General features: G+C 44.2%; 1 protein-coding gene across 2 annotated transcripts in view; it reads left to right on the forward strand.

Moving 5' to 3' along the window:
- Positions 1-15,798, forward strand: part of MOCS1 (molybdenum cofactor synthesis 1) — a 40,197-nt gene that overhangs the window by 12,087 nt on the left and 12,312 nt on the right. For both annotated transcript variants that reach the window (XM_019549614.1, XM_019549613.1), the window contains exons 3-7: positions 3,454-3,618; positions 8,868-8,929; positions 10,160-10,271; positions 11,736-11,848; positions 13,056-13,166. In XM_019549614.1, the coding sequence (XP_019405159.1) occupies positions 3,454-3,618; positions 8,868-8,929; positions 10,160-10,271; positions 11,736-11,848; positions 13,056-13,166 (563 nt within the window). The remainder of the gene's footprint in view (positions 1-3,453; positions 3,619-8,867; positions 8,930-10,159; positions 10,272-11,735; positions 11,849-13,055; positions 13,167-15,798) is intronic.

Raw genomic sequence — 15,798 nt, forward strand, 5'->3', positions numbered from 1 at the left:
GAGGGCAGGGACCCCAAGCCTGCAGTGGGCAGTCCACACCTAACCCTGCCCTGTGCACAAATCTGTGGGGCACATACCCCCTAGGTTCTCTCTAGGAACACGCACATTGTGGGGGGAGCCAGCTCCCCCACACCCTGGACAAGCTGCCTGCATATCTGTCCTGCTCCCCACCTTGGCCCTGTGGTTACACATTCCAGCCTTGGGCCCCAAGCCCTGTGCACTGCCCAGACTAGGCAGCTCTGCCCCCAAACTTACCTGCAGGGAGCTGCTCTTCAGGCTGCCTGGTGGCCATGTGCATGTATACATTCACATATGTGCATAGCACCCCCCTGCGTGACTGCCCTCCTCCCGTTCCTGCCAGCCTGCAAGGGCAAACGCACTGTTTCCCACATTTTTCTCCTTTTAAAGGCTTTTCTCCTGAAAAAAAAAAAAAAAAAATCTGGGTTTTACTGTGTTTTTCCATGGCAAATGGAAAACCCGGGTCCATGGTAGTCAGTAAGTCAGAAATCATTTATATCTCAAGCTCCTGTAGAAATTTCTGCATATACTTTAGGATGGTGGGAGCCAACTTTCTGGGCAAACATGCCACAAATTAGCCTTGCATCTGCCATGAATGCACCTATTTTTCTTACCTTATCTGCTACACTTTTTGCTCCCTGCCTGATCTGATGCTCTGCTTTGTACTTCCCAGATGTCTGGATAATTAAAATTGCCCATGACGACCATGTCGCATGCATGTGCAGCCTCAGTCAGTTCTTGGGTGAACTCCAGATCGAGTTCCTCCCCCTGGTTTGGTGGTCTGTAGTATACACCTACAGTTAGGTCTCTCTGACCACACACCCCGTCCCCCAACTTGACCCACAGGGTTTGAAGCTGTTCATTTTTGGAGCTGATGTTGGCCTCCAAGGAGGTATACTGCTCTTCCACATGGAGAGCAACGCCTCCACCTTTTTTCCCCACCTGGTCCCTTCTGTGCAGGGTATAGCCCTGTATAGCTATACTCCAGTCATGTGAGGAGTCCCACCAGGACTCTGTGATCCCTACTAAATCATAATGCACACTGGAGAGTAGGAGGGCTAGCTCCTCTGGCTTGTTCCCCATGCTCCTGGCATTAGTATATAGGCACTTGGGTCCTGCTGCTGAGGTCCTCATCTTCCCTTCCTGCTGATGGAGAACTATTCCCTCAGCTCCTGCAAGAGTGGCTCTCCGAATATGTGTATCCCCATCCTCTAGCAGCCTTAGTTTAAATCCCTGTCCAGAAGATCGGTCATCCTGGCTGCGAACAGGAACTTAGCTTTCCTCGTGAAGCAGATGCCGTCCCTTCCCAGGAGTCCTCTTTCTCTGAAGTGTGCACTATCGTCAAGAAATCCAAAGCCTTCTTGATGGCACCAGCATTGGAGTTGCCAGTTCACTTCCTCAATGCATCCTTCCCTTCTGGGACAACAAGGAGCGCAGAAGAAAAGACTACCTGAGCTCCCAACCCCTTAAGCCCAGAGCCCTGCAGTCGTTCATGACCCAGTCTGAATTGCTCCTGGCTGTGTCATTAGTTCCCACATGGATAAGGAGCATGGGATAGTCAGAGGGCTGGACAAGCCTGGGGATCTTCTCTGTTACATCTCAGATGTGAGCCCCTGGGAGGCAGAAGACCTCACAGATTAGGGGGTCCAGATAGCAAATGGGTCCCTCAGTGCCCTGCAGGAGAGAGTCCCCTACCACCACCACCTTGCGCCACCTCTTGGGGGAGGCAACAAGCTGCTTGCTTTTCTCCTCTCCTGGTGTCATGATCAGAGCTGCCTCCTGTGTGGGGAGGGGAGTGTACCTGTTGTGTAGGGCCAGGGGAGGAGCAGCCCTGGCCCTGGGTTTCCTGGAGTGTGAAGTGACTGTCTTCCAAGTCGCTCCGGGTAGATCTTCTTGGTTATCCATCACATTAGCTACCATCTCTGTCTCTTCTTCCCTCTTCCGGAGAAGGGTCTTGGCAGTAGCCATCAATGAAGTCTTCATGGGCCCTGATGGTGCACAGCTGACGCATCTCTTCCTCAAGCTCCTGTACCCAGCCCTCCAGAGGCTCCACCAGGGAGCACACCCCACAAGCGGGGGTGCCCCCATGCTCAGTTCTCAGCAGCCACACCAGGCAGCCCCTGCAGTCCAGGGCCTCGGGCTCTGTCTGGGTGAAGGTCTTAGTAGTGATGGCAGGATGCCTGTGGGTATGATGAGTCACCGCCATGGCCGAGAGCAATTATGTGGTAATAGGCTATGCTACTACCCATGAACTGGCCTGCGAAATGCCTGTAAACTGCTTCCCCTGTTTGCAGCCCTGTTTGCTGGCTCCCTGGTTGCCTGGGGAGTCTCAGCATTTCTTGCTGACTAGCTTCAATTATTGGGAAGTTTTTCCTTGAGCTGCCATATAGCTGCTACTTTTCCCCTCGGAGGTAACTAAAACTCTTTTTTTGTAAAAACTTCATAAGGTAAAAGGCGCTATATAAATTCAAGCAGTCCAGTATCTGGATATAGTTACGGGACCCAAAATAGTGTGGAACGGCATCATGATAAAAGTAATAGTTAAAAAGAGACTATTAGAGTTGAAATTGAGCTTTCAGACCCAGGCATGAGACCTCTTTCTCTCATGCCAGAAGTGAGGGCAGATTAAATGTGTTCATAGGACTTCCTTCAATGTTAAAGTGCAAACTTTTTCTAATAGATGTAGAGCAAGGTTAATCCAGAGCCTAAGCATTTGGATCAAATATCTATAATCACTTCTGCATGACACACACTTGGCTTTTTTAATACTGCTAGAAATTGGCTTATGTGACACTTAATCTAAAAAGTACAGCTTGAAAGAGAGAGAGGGAAGCATAAATACCTGCATGCTCAAAGGAGGATCTTGGGGAGCTGTGCAGCACATGTGCAGTGAGCTGTCTGAGTTTACAGCTTATTGCTGTGCCTCCAAAACCCAAGGGGGGAGCGCTGTCACTGGTCATGTTGTTCTCCACCTGCACCCTCAGCTTTTTCCCTGCTGCCGAAAACAGCAGCAGGCATAAGGTTTGAGGGAGTGAGCAGTAGCAGCATTCACCCCCTGGGTTCTGCCAGCAACCACTCGGACAAGCCAATGAACTCAGAGAGGCCAGTGCATGTGCACTGCAAAGCTAAAGGAGGTTTAATTGCACCCACTCTGCAGCCTCCCCTAGACCAGCTTGTATGCATGCTTGTTGTCAACAGACTCCAACAGCTGTTGGTAGGAAGGAGATCACTCTCTGTCAATCTATAATTAATGAAACAGTAAGTAGGTGTGCAGATAGACTCTGTAGAAGGAGGCATTCAGGGTCCTAACTGCTTAGAGGACAAATTAGTTTTCTCCTCTGCACCATTTTGCATATTCCCTTCTCTACAGGGTTTGGCCCAAGTTCTGATTTGGCTCCTTCCTTTTAAATGTGCTGCCATTCTTTTGTTTCCTAGCTCAACTGTACAAGATAGAAGGGATAAAAACCATTGCTGTCACAACGAATGGGATTAACTTGGCCAGGCTGCTGCCCCGGCTGAAGGAGGCTGGTCTGGATGCCATTAACATCAGCTTGGATACTCTAGTTCCAGCCAAATTTGAGTTCATTGTCCGGAGGAAAGGTACCAGTATTCTTCTTTTTACTTTATATAAACTTGGTTAGTGTCTGTCTGTCTGTCCTCTAAAACTAGTATAAAAAGTTCTCACCTTGACTTGAGTTTGGTTGGCTCTTTTCCATCCTATCTACACTTTCTCCAGACAAATGGTTAGAGTCAAGATTGCTTACCTATGAATAGCGGCTTGCATTCAAGTCATTGGTATTTGGTAGGCTCCTAACTGCATTTGCCAAACCTTAAGTGACTGCTGGTTATTTGTGAGAATCTTTTGAATCCTGTAAGTCAGGGGTATCAACCATCTGACCCACAGACCAGATCTGCTCTGTGGCCCCCAGTGCTGCCCTATGGTCTGATCAGTCCCACAGAGGGCATGGCTCACCCATGGTGCAGGCTGATTCAGGCCCACAGACATCCTCCGCTTTCCTCTGTGTCCCCCCAGCTTCTCCAGCAAGCCGCAGAGATCCCAGAGCACTGGAACTGATGCAGTGTGCAGAGCAGTCTGGCCAGAGCAGCAGCACACGGTGAGTGCCCCAGCTAAACTGTGCCAAACACAGTGCCTGCTTTGGCATGCAGTTGCTGCTCCAGCCAGTCCAAGACCTTTGCTGCATGAAGAACTTACAGGCCTGGGGTGGCTGGGGCGGGCACATGTGCAGCACAGTTCAGCCAGGGCAGCCACCATGTGCAGTGCAGCTGCTGCTCCGGCCAGACTGCACCGCACAGTGCCCATTCCTGCTGCTCTGGACTGTGCCGCACACAGTGCAGTCCCAGACCAGCTGGAGTAGCTGCTGGATCAGGCATGCTGAGGGAGGGGAAAGGAGAAGGGTTTTGTGGGCCAGTGGGGCTGAAAGAACTTGGCACCCCTGCTGTAAATCCTGCACATGAAGTCTGACTGGTCTCCTGCTAAATGATGTCTGCCCTCCTATCAAAAAAAAAACAAAAATACCAAGTAACTGGTTGTGACAGGCTTCTCCCCTCAATCGCCTTCTGTCCTCCTACAAAACCTAACATCAGTTCATCTAGATCAGTGATTGTCAACTTGTTCCTCACTAAGCCCCTGTGCTGGAAGAAAAAAATTGGTAAGAACCTCTAATCATTTGTGCCCCAAGAAGAAGAGGGTGGCTAAGCTGTGCTGCAGTTTGCTTGCAGGTCAGGTTGAGAACCCGTGCTTACTGGTGATTGGGTTGGCCGATGACATGTTTCCTCGTTACCACCTCTGTTTTTGCCATACTCATTTTTTATTCTTAAATTCTAAGAATGTTTGTTTCTCTCAGAATAAAAATCTTTTCAGTCCTTCATTGTCTCCAGTAAAGCCTGCATTAAGGGCCCACCCAATGGACAGCACAGTGTCTTATGCAACCACTTAAAATGTCTAATTGATTTCCACTTTTCTCTTAGAAAAGACTGGTAGTAGTAGTTCAGTCCAAGTCTAATGGATAGGTATCAGAATGGCCTTGTTTGACTGTCCCAGAAAAGCAGCTATGAATTATTTTGTCACAGAGACTGAATGAAGTTTAATGTGACCAATGTAATTAGTCTCCTAAAGTCATGGTTGAATTGTATCAGTCATATGTGTAGCAAGTATTGCTTTCCATTCATTACTTTTTATGAGGAAAAACAGCCTGCACCTGAACTCACTGAGGAAGGACTGAAATTTTGTCCCATGTGGTCTAGCTACTTGCAAGATAGTAAATCAAAATGTAAATTTTAGAGACATGTCCCAAGAGTGTATATGAAATGTCATGGTCATGTGTTTAAAGATGCCTATTAAATGAATCCTAATACATTTTCAAGTTTGTTTCCATTCTGAAATTTAAAAATCTAGTATCAAATTTTTCCATCTAAAAATATAAATATGTCAGTGCCTGTGAACTTATCTGAGCTTCAGTTTTAAACAGTTTACCTACAGGCCATTAGATGGCAGTGCACTACCAATTTAAAATATCCTGTCTTAAATTTAAAAACCTGCAGTGCAGCAGAAAAGTGACTTTAAAATACTGAGAACTTGGTTACTGAGCCAAGGTTTGGCTATATTCCCCAACCAGACTAAGCACAGGTACATATCTGAGACAGGTGAGGAATAGAGGTTTTTTTCCCTCTTTCTGTTAGTACCTATTTAGTGTCTGGTTCATGGTGAGGAAATGCGCTCTATTCAGATAAAGATATGACATGTACAGACATTGCAACCTCAGTTTAGGGCACAGCAGTGTACCATGAGGCAACTGTACCAGTTGAGTTGTTCCAGGAAAATATTTGCAGGGAATTGGGGTCACACTGGAGAATTCTTCCATTCTCTGCCTCCTTGCTCACTGCAGTTAGATCAGCACAGTTTTAGACGCTTAATTGAAATATGCCCTTTCTTTGTTACTGAAAGGGCAAACTTGATCCTGCAGCTTCCTGAATTACACAGCAGCAGCTCTGGATATCTGATTGAAAGTCATTAGAAACATACAGCGTACAGAAGTTGTTGGGGGACACAGATAATTTATATATTTAAAAAAAAAAAGATACTAGCTACAGAGAAATTTTTCTTGTTGAGTGCTGCTGAGCTAAATGTGCAAGAGCAAGATAGGGAAATTCCTATGACTCTCAATACAATGTATCAAGAAGAAATGAGGAGTTAAAATTTCCAAGTTTTTTTCAGGGTGGATCTGATTTAAATCATGATTTAAATCACTGGTCAGGAAGCCTCGATTTTAATTGTTTTCTACAAAAAAGTGCATTCTTGTTATTTGGTATAACCCTCATTAAAATATTTCCAAACAGGGTCTCTTTTACAGCCTGGCAAGCCTGTTGCAATAAGTTTTCCCTTCTACCATATCATTCCCTTGCTAGATCTCAAATCAATGGAGAGGGTATACTCAGAAATTTATCCCTCAAGACTTCTGGAATATCCCGCTCTAAATGTTTTTCTTTTGTTTCTGCTGCCCCTCCCTCCTTGCATTTATCTCCAGACTCTTCCTTGCCCAGATCTACTCCGCCCCCAACAATCCTCGATTCATTTCACTTCTTGAAGCTTTGCGCTTTTAAAGAGAGGTAAGGGCTTGACTCTGTATACACAAACTTGCAGAGAGAAAATAGGGCTGATGGGTAGAGAATCAGATCTGTTATCTCTCATCTGCATATACTGCTGTTAACAAGGATGTTATATCTGGAGACATAATCCACAGTTTGAGAACTGAAACTAAGCATTGCAGAGATGTTCAATGCGATCTTCTAGACTGAGCACAGAGTCCCATTGGGTAGAGTGGTTTTCTTTAGTCTTTACTAATCTATAGAGGAGCCTCTGGAAACCCCATAAGATTGGTCTGCTAATATAGTCCATGGCCTGTTGTGAGCTATTTATAAAACTTTTTCCTAAAAAGATTACATGAATATATTGTCTCAAATAGTATATGATTAGAAGTTATAATCCCTATTCCATGATGGGGACAGTACAGTCATATAGTGGAGTAATTATGTGCTCTGAAACACATGTGTAGACATTGACAGAGGCTGGCAGGGGTACAAGGGTGCTAAAGTACAGGGGCTGCATGCTGCCATGCCCCAGACCTCAGCATCTTCGTGCCACAGCCAGCCCTGCCACCTGCCAGCCCAGGGCTGCTTTGCCCCAGCCAGAAGTGCTGTGGTCCCAGGTGCACATGCAGATGCTTCACCTGAGAATTTATCACATTGCCTTAATGGCACATGTAGATGCATCCTTATGTATGAAAGTGCATTAGACAAACATGTTCTCTCAGTTCATTCCTACCTCCATATCCCATGGGATGGCCTAGTGAAGAATATCTGTCCTTGGATAGTGACAGTCTAAATTAGCCTATAGTTCATCATATTTTTTCTCTTCATCATCCTGAAGAAAATAGGATAACAGCCTTCTGAAAGCTCAAACCACTTTTTATTGAGGTAATATCTGGAAAGTGGAATTTTCATGTGGGGTCATTCACAATGGAACGTAAGGGACAGACATTTGCTTTGTTTAAGAACCTATCAGGGAGCATGGGGGAGATAATGACCAGCTTGCATGTTCAACCTTGAAAATTTCATGTCATAGGAAAATCCCTGTAAAACCATTTCTGAAGTATTTATATTTCAGATTTTTTTAGTTGAAATTTTGAAGCCTAGTATTGATATTTTATTTTATGAGGATTTTTCTTATTTGTATATTAGTTCATGACATATCAGTAATGTTAGTGCATACTATGACAGGATGATATGATACCTGGAGTCTTATTTTTTCAGTCCCCTTTTTTCAGCACAAAATTCCTAGATCTAGGGAAAATAGATGTTTCAGTTAATGTCTCTTCCTGGCCATGTTTAGTCTGAAAAATCACTTAATCAGAATGTCACACATTCTTTCAAGGTCAGGCATTAAGGATGCTGTATATGTTGGTCAGGAAGGATTGTAGGACCTATATCTTCTACTTCCCTTCTGTACACCCATGTGTGTCATGCTTGTTATGTACCAGGCAAAGGTAAATGGAAGGAGGAAGAGGAGCAATATTTAAGTACTTTTCCTTCCCCAAATCTAGAAACATTTCATACATGCTCACCTTGTATAAAATGGTAAAACAATGAGCAGAACTGAAGCACAGAAAGGTTGAAAGCCATTTGAAAGAGGTTTGGTCACATACAGATGCAAAAAGGTGCTACTGTATTGTGAGGTGTGTGGATACCTTTAAAAATCTGGCCTTATGTAATTTAGAAACATGGGCATGAAATGAACCTCTTGGATCATGAGTCAGGTCCCCAGCTACCTCAAAAACTAACTATATACTTCTTTAGATAAGCTGAGGAAGATCCATCTTAACGTTGGGTTTTTATCCCCACTTTCCCCTATTGAAAGGGTGTTTCAGGACTTCACTGCACTGAAGTCTTAAAAACCTTCCTCTGACTTCCATCCTAAATTTATTTCTGGCCAGCTTTTATGAAGTTTTTCTTGTACCAGCATTGTCACTTAGCGTACATAGCTCTTTCCCCTTCCAGTATAGTTATAGAAAGCAGCCCTGTCCCCTCAGCCTTTGTTTGGCTATGCTAAGCAAATTGGGTCCATTTAGTGCCCTCTCATAAGGACAGCATGAGCTGCTCTGAGCCTTTTGGATAGGGTGGGGTATAAAATAAAAAGATAAGATGAAAATTTCTGTTTGCAGAGAAGCTGACAACAGAACCAGTCTCTTGATTCACAGTCCACTGATCAATCTGCTGGAACCAGTTCTTTTCTGTCCCAGTCATCTAAAAACTTTATTCTTGTTGCATTTCAGGCTTTCACAAGGTAATGGAAGGAATTCACAAAGCCATTGAACTTGGGTACAATCCAGTCAAGGTAAGTCCATTCAGCTTGTAATCACCTAGGTTCATTCTGTGATACCTACCGCACCTTACTTCTGTAGGTTTCTTTGGTCTGGTCTGGTTTTCTTGTTCTGTTTTTGGTTTTGTTTCTCTTCCATTAAGAGTTAGCATTTTTTTCTGGCTGATATTTAAGGAATTTTTCTGCATTATTGAAGGCTGTTTACAGTGATGCCACTTTGTCATTTTGTGTAACTGACTCAGCTGTTCTCTGTTCAGAGCTACAGCTCTGACTCATTTCCCTTTCACTGGCTACTGGAACATCATCTAGTATAAATAGCTTTAGATTGTAGAAACAAGATAAATATTTAAAGTTGAGTATACCTGTGATTGAAAATATGGGCATTACAATCTGTTGAGCATATGAGTCTTATCTTGGAGTGCGCTGTGGTTCAGTAGTAGAATCCTTGTCTGCCACATAGGAGACCTGGGTTCAATTCCCAGATGCTTATACAAATAGAGCCGTGGAGGCACCAAACGTCTGGACTCAGTCTAGCCTTTGGATTCTGTCTCAGTAACGTAAAGTGAGGGTGGAAGGTCTGGGCAGCCTCCACTCCTCCAAAACTCCTGCCTAGGCATGCGTGTTGAAGGTCCGGGTGACTTCTCACACATACACCATGATCTGGAAGGATCAACGGTTGCCAGACAAATCTATCTTACTAAGAAAAACTACAGCATGCATCATCAGTGATACAAGCAAGAGGACCTGAGACTCTGTGGGAGTACAGCTATCAGGAAAGGCTTCAGTTTAAACTTTTCAGGAGCCTGGCATTTCTAGTAGTCAAGCTTGCTTTCACTATAGAGTGCTGTCAGCATTACTCTAGTATGAGATATGAACCCTATCAAATGTTGTATGCATCCCAGAAGAAAACATTGCTGGATGAGCCATCCTGTCATATTTCTATATGTTTTATGGAAAGCAGAGCTGAAAAAACATTAGTCATCTTCCAAAGTAAAACTAGAACAGTTAGCTGAGGAGGACACCCATAGCAAAGGAGCCAGTCAGAATGAGGGATGAGATAATATGTCATCACTTGCATCATTTTAAATCTTCTGACATCTCTTAACACTTCCTTTGAAGGAGATGCTGTGATGTTTCTGTATACCCTGGTCCTAACCTTGCCTAAGGGCACTGAGTCTTCTTGTACAAGATGAGGTCATTGGGTTCTGTACAGAGTGGTTTCAGGCTGCTGGGTTTTTTCTCCAGGTGAACTGCGTAGTGATGAGAGGTCTCAATGAAGACGAGCTGCTGGACTTTGTGGACCTCACAAAGAATCTGCCCCTAGATGTACGGTTCATAGAGTACATGCCCTTTGACGGTGAGTACTCATGTCCTCAGTCTTCCCTTCTCTGAAGGAACGGGATATGTTTCATCTAATTTTTTTCTTAGAGCACATGGTTCCTAAACCTCTTACTGTTTTTGTTGCTCTTCTCTAGTTTGTGTACAACTTTCTTAAAGCGTGGTGCCCAAAACTGGAAAGAATGTCAGCTGAGGTATCACTCGTGCTCATTTGAGCTGACTGTAGTTTAACATTATGTTTACTTAGATGCTTAACTGTTTACATATTTTTGTTTAGAAAACAGTAAAATGTACATTATCTCAGGCTCTCGCACCTCATTTTTATACATACTTTGGAAGAAATTGCCTTTTCAACTCCAATTTGATTTCTCAACTTTGAATGAGCTAGTTATTGAACTGAATAAACTGAAGAAAATATTCCCTCTGCATTTGCAGAAGCTGATTCAGCACTCAGCAAACTCTGGTTCGAAGTGCTTGGCTAGTAACTTCTACCAGTTCACCAATTTGGCTTCAAAACTTTGGCAGCGAACATACTGCTCATTTGGTCACATAATGATTTTAATAGATTATACTAAGTTTAGGGCTTCAGGCAGGCTGTCATAACTTCAGTTTTAATTTAAATGGGTTTTTCCTTGTTTAAAGAGACAAATGTATATAGTTTTCTTATTTGAGATATATAGTTGGAGTTAAAAAAGAAAAAAGTTTTGATTTGGTTTCCCTTCACCAAATTCTGTACCCTTCCCAACAGGGCTCAGTTGACTTGCAGGCTTTGCTAAATTTGTCTTTTTTTTTAATGGTCTAGAACAGGGGTGTCAACCTCATTTGACCCCCCTGTAGGCTGGACCATGACCATGGGGCTTCTCATGAGCCAGATGACCCACCTTTGGTGTTGAGACAAGCACTGGCCATATTAACCTCCTGAATGGTGGCACCTTCATACATAGTATCTTTGGCAACCATTTAAATTAATACCATGGTTGTTTGCCCCAGCACTGCAAAATTCCATCCCCAAGAGACATTTCAATTAAAAAAATTGGTGGCAGGGCAAGCGACAGCGACATTAACTTCCACCACTGCCAGAGCCATTGTATCAGTGGGGCCAGCACCCAGGGGATTAGTGCTGTTGAATAATTTAATCCCCAGTGAGAATACCAAACTGAATTCAGTGGTAGGGCAAGCAGCATTAATCCCCAGGCTGTTGGCCTCACCTTCATAACAGCTCTAGCAGCTGCAGGGGTTAATGTTATTGTTGCTCACTGTGTTGCTGAATGTCCAGAGGTATATCTTCCAGATCAGGGAATCCCCACAAGATGGACGACCCATTTCTACAAGCCAGATTTGGGTGTGGCCTTTGTTTGACACCTGTGGTCTAGAAGGTTGATACAGCTCCTCGGGTATTGTTCACTGAAAGGGACAGCAGATATCCAAGGAAAAGGAGTGTGTTTTTCTGTTTAAAAACTCCTAATGACTGATCTATACCTAGGCAACAAGTGGAACTTTAAGAAGATGGTGAGCTATAAGGAGATGTTGGATACAATCAAGCAGAGGTGGCCTGAGTTGGAGAAACTGCCCTGTGAGGCCTCCAGCACAGCAAAGGTGGGTGCAGACAACACTGTGAAAGGAGATCCAAGGCTTCATGAAATTGAGACAGGCTAGCTAGGGTAAAGGGCATGATGGTCCCTAGTCCTCTATGTAATGAACTTGAATTCATTGGTCAGAGTACATGCATGCAGCCTCTGTGAACAGCAAGCATGATTTTTTACTTTTAGAAACACAGCACTTTTGCCAACTGTGTCTTTGTCAGTTGTAAGTAGTACTAGACTTCAATCCTGTATCCAGGACTATTGCCATTACAGGAATCATACTTTCACACTTGAACAGGTGTTGTACATGCCATTCAGTAAATTGCTTCATTACTTCTGTGGATATTGACATGCAACAGCCTGGACTGTAAAAATCTTCATCTGATGCTTGATAGGTAAGGACCAATTTACCCAACATCATGTCAACAGTCTTGTAGCATGCCTGTGAATCACAGGGAGCAGGGACATATTTTGTAGATGCCCACTCATTGATTTCTTTTTTCCTCCATGTTGTGGAAATTTGGTTCTTCAGAGAGCAGTGAAGTGTGTACACTTTATAGCAGACAGGTTTTGGTAGGTATGGCATTTTTTGTGGCTTATTCCAAAGTCTGTGGCTCTCCAGAAACCCTGTGGTGTTACTGCAATCATGCTGTTTGCATTGATGGAAGGCATAGGACCCATGTAAAAATTAGGAGCAGAAATAGACTTTTTAGGCTAGCAACAAGGTGAATTTAGTCTTTGTGAAAGCTGCAGAGCTGATAGCTTTGAATAAAGTTCTCTCTGGCTTGTTGAGGCATAAGCTTACCAAAACTTGCCCTTTCCCCAGCTGCCAGTATCAATATGGTTTAAAAGTTTAACTAGGAGAGCAACTGGATCACTCGGCCTCTCACATGGGCTGGTGGGATTAAAGGCAGAGTGCGCGTGTATGTGTGTGTGTGTACACCCGTGCACTGTGAACACTGACCCACTGAGAAATAGATTGAAATCACTAAAACCTCTTTTTTTATAAGGCAATAGACATTACAGGATTGACAACTTATTCTTATCCCATCCTGATCCCAACTCCATTCTGTCTTCCATTGCTGAACCCCTGGGAGGGAGGAAGCCAAATTTAGATGAGGGGTCTCCAGAACAACTTAACCTAGGTTTTTGGCTCCTTAGTAAAGCCTTCTGAAAAAAACCCAACTTATTAGTATTTCTTTTCTCCCTGACTTCTGCAGGCTTACAAGGTGCCAGATTTCCAGGGGCAGGTTAGCTTTATCACCTCCATGTCAGAGCACTTCTGTGGAACCTGCAATCGACTGAGGATAACAGCAGATGGGAACCTGAAGGTAGGTAGCAACCTGGGACTCCCTTCACCTACTTGCAGCTAAAATGTGGGGTTGAATTGCTGCTTTTTTATGGTGCTGTGATACAAGACAGCAGGAAAAGTCCGCCTCAGTGTATCTTTTTTTTCCTGGGAGGGTTCATTTCTGGAGCAACTTGTATATTTTTTTTTCCTTTTTTGGCTCTGACACGCATTACCTTGCTTTTCCCAGTATTCCATCCTCTGGTTATGTTTGGATAACACAGTAAACTTGAACTGTCTGACTAATTTGTTGTGAGGTCAGTGAAGATAAATACACACTTAAGTTTTTTTTTTTTTTATGTTAAGTCATCTTAAACATGAAACAGGAAAATTGCTTACAGTAAAAAGGTTGTAAGCAGCTGAAAACTTGGATTTCCTGTTCCGTTAGAATACTATCCCATTTCAGGGTTACTCTGAAGATCTCTTTCTGCATTCTTCTTCAAAGGCAGCCTATGTGTTTTGTGCAACAGCTGTGGAAGGGGGAGCATTTAGCTTCCTGCCACGTTGAAGCTGGCAGTCCTAAGGGGAAAAATTAAGTTTTCAATTAAAAATTGGCTCTCTCAAGCTGCCACCTGATGGTGTCACGGTAGATGTCCTGCTGTCTAATATTGGATCACCCAAGCAGCCTGGTAGCCCAGATTTGTTCAAGATCATGAACTGCTTCACAAAAAAACTGTTCTTTTTTTATTTTAATATCCATGTAACTTTCGTGGATCAGTTTTTGCAAAATTTTCTTCTTTTAACTGCAGAAAGCTTAAGTCTTGATATATGGACTAGACTGACCAATGGGCTCATGTTGGGGCATTTACTCATTTAAGATGACACAGCTGGAGATATAGAATAAACTGGGTGGAGACATGGAGTGAAGGAATAATGGAGCCAAAGCTGAACAGTGTAATACCACAGAATAGAGCTGGAGAAGGAGGTAGTCGTGGGGAGAGAAGAAAAGTGGAGGTGATTAGAGTGAGGAATATAATGGAAGAAGCAGGAAAGGAAGGTCACTGAATACTGATTGTACCTACACTACGAATTGAATGGAAAACAGAAGTGATTGTCATAGGCTATGTCAAAACATACATCTTAAATATGGGGCTGCCCCCACCCCACATACCTTTCACTTACATGGTGAGATAAGAACATAAGACATGTCATACTGGATCAGATCATAACGATCCACCTAGTTCAGTGTCCTGTCTCCAACAGCAGGAAAAGTGGCTGCTTTACAGTAAGAGCATATGATGGGGGCAGAGGCTAGAGATCACTCTAGATATTAATGGGTCTGTCATCCATGAATTTGTCTAGTTCCTTTTTGAACCTAGCTATACTATTTGCCTCTACAACCTTCTGTGGCTTTCATAGATATTTGGGCTGGAAGGGACCCCGAAGGATCGCTGAGTCCAGCCCCCTTCCCCAGGGGCAGGAAGTCAGCAGGGATCGTAGGATCACAGCAAGATAGACCTCCAGATGTCTTGAAGGCATTAAAAGTGGGTGCTTGAACTACCTCCAGTGGCAATCTATTCCAAACCTTGGGGGCTCAGACAGTAAAGAAGTTCTTCCTTATTTCCAGCCTGAATAAGTTGTGGCGGAGTTTGTGATCGTTCAATCTTGTCATCCCTTTCGGTGCTCTGGTGAACAGCTGTTCCCCCAGATCCTGGTGAACACCTCTGATAAATTTATAGGTGGCCATCAGATCACCCCTGAGCCTGTGCTTTTCCAGGCTGAAGAGTCCTGTGGCTCTCAGCCTCTCATCATGAGGTCTGTTTTCCTGACCTCTGATCATGTGCGTGGCTCTTCTCTGGACTCTCAAGCTTCTCCACATCCTTTTTGAATTGTGGAGCCCAAAACTGGACGCAGTACTCCAGCTGCGGCCTCACCAAGACTGAGTACAATGGGAAGATGATGTCCTGGGATTTCCTTGAGACGCATCTATGGATGCAACCCAGTGTTTTGCTCGCTTTACTAGCCACAGCATCACATTGAAGGCTCATGTTCATCTTGTGGTCAATCATGACCCCCAAGTCCCTTTCCTCTGTAGTGCTAACCAGTGTAGCACTGCCAAGCCTATAAGCATGCTGCATTCCTCCCAAGGTAAAGCACCTCGCATTTCTCAGTGTTAAACACCGTCAGATTCTCATCCGTCCACTTCACGAGCCTGTCAAGATCTGCCTGGATCACCCTCCTGTCCTCAGGAGGGGATGCTTTACCCGAGTTTGGTGTCATTGGTGAACTTGGCCAGCCTGCTTCTGACACCAATGTCTACATCATTGATGAAGATGTTAAAAAGTATAGGCCCTAAGACAGAGCCTTGAGTGACCCCACTGGTCACTGCGCACCACAACAACTGACTTGCTGTCTGGGTCCTACTGCAGAGCCAGTAGGCCCTCTGGGTCCTCCTGCAGAGCCAGTTACCCAGCCAGTGGATCATGGTGAGGTCAAAGCCACAGTTTGCCAATTTTGCCAAGAAGTGTTCATTTCACAGATTTCATAGACATCAGGGCTGGAAGGGACCTTGGGAGATCATCGAGTCCAGCCCCTTGGCCAAAGGGCAGGAAGTCAGCTGGGGTCATAGGATCCCAGCAAGATAAGCATCCAATTTACTCTTGAAGGTGTTCAAT

Source organism: Crocodylus porosus, unplaced genomic scaffold, assembly GCF_001723895.1.
Source record: "Crocodylus porosus isolate Cpor-Errol unplaced genomic scaffold, CroPor_comp1, whole genome shotgun sequence".
NCBI classification, from domain to species: Eukaryota; Metazoa; Chordata; order Crocodylia; family Crocodylidae; genus Crocodylus; species Crocodylus porosus.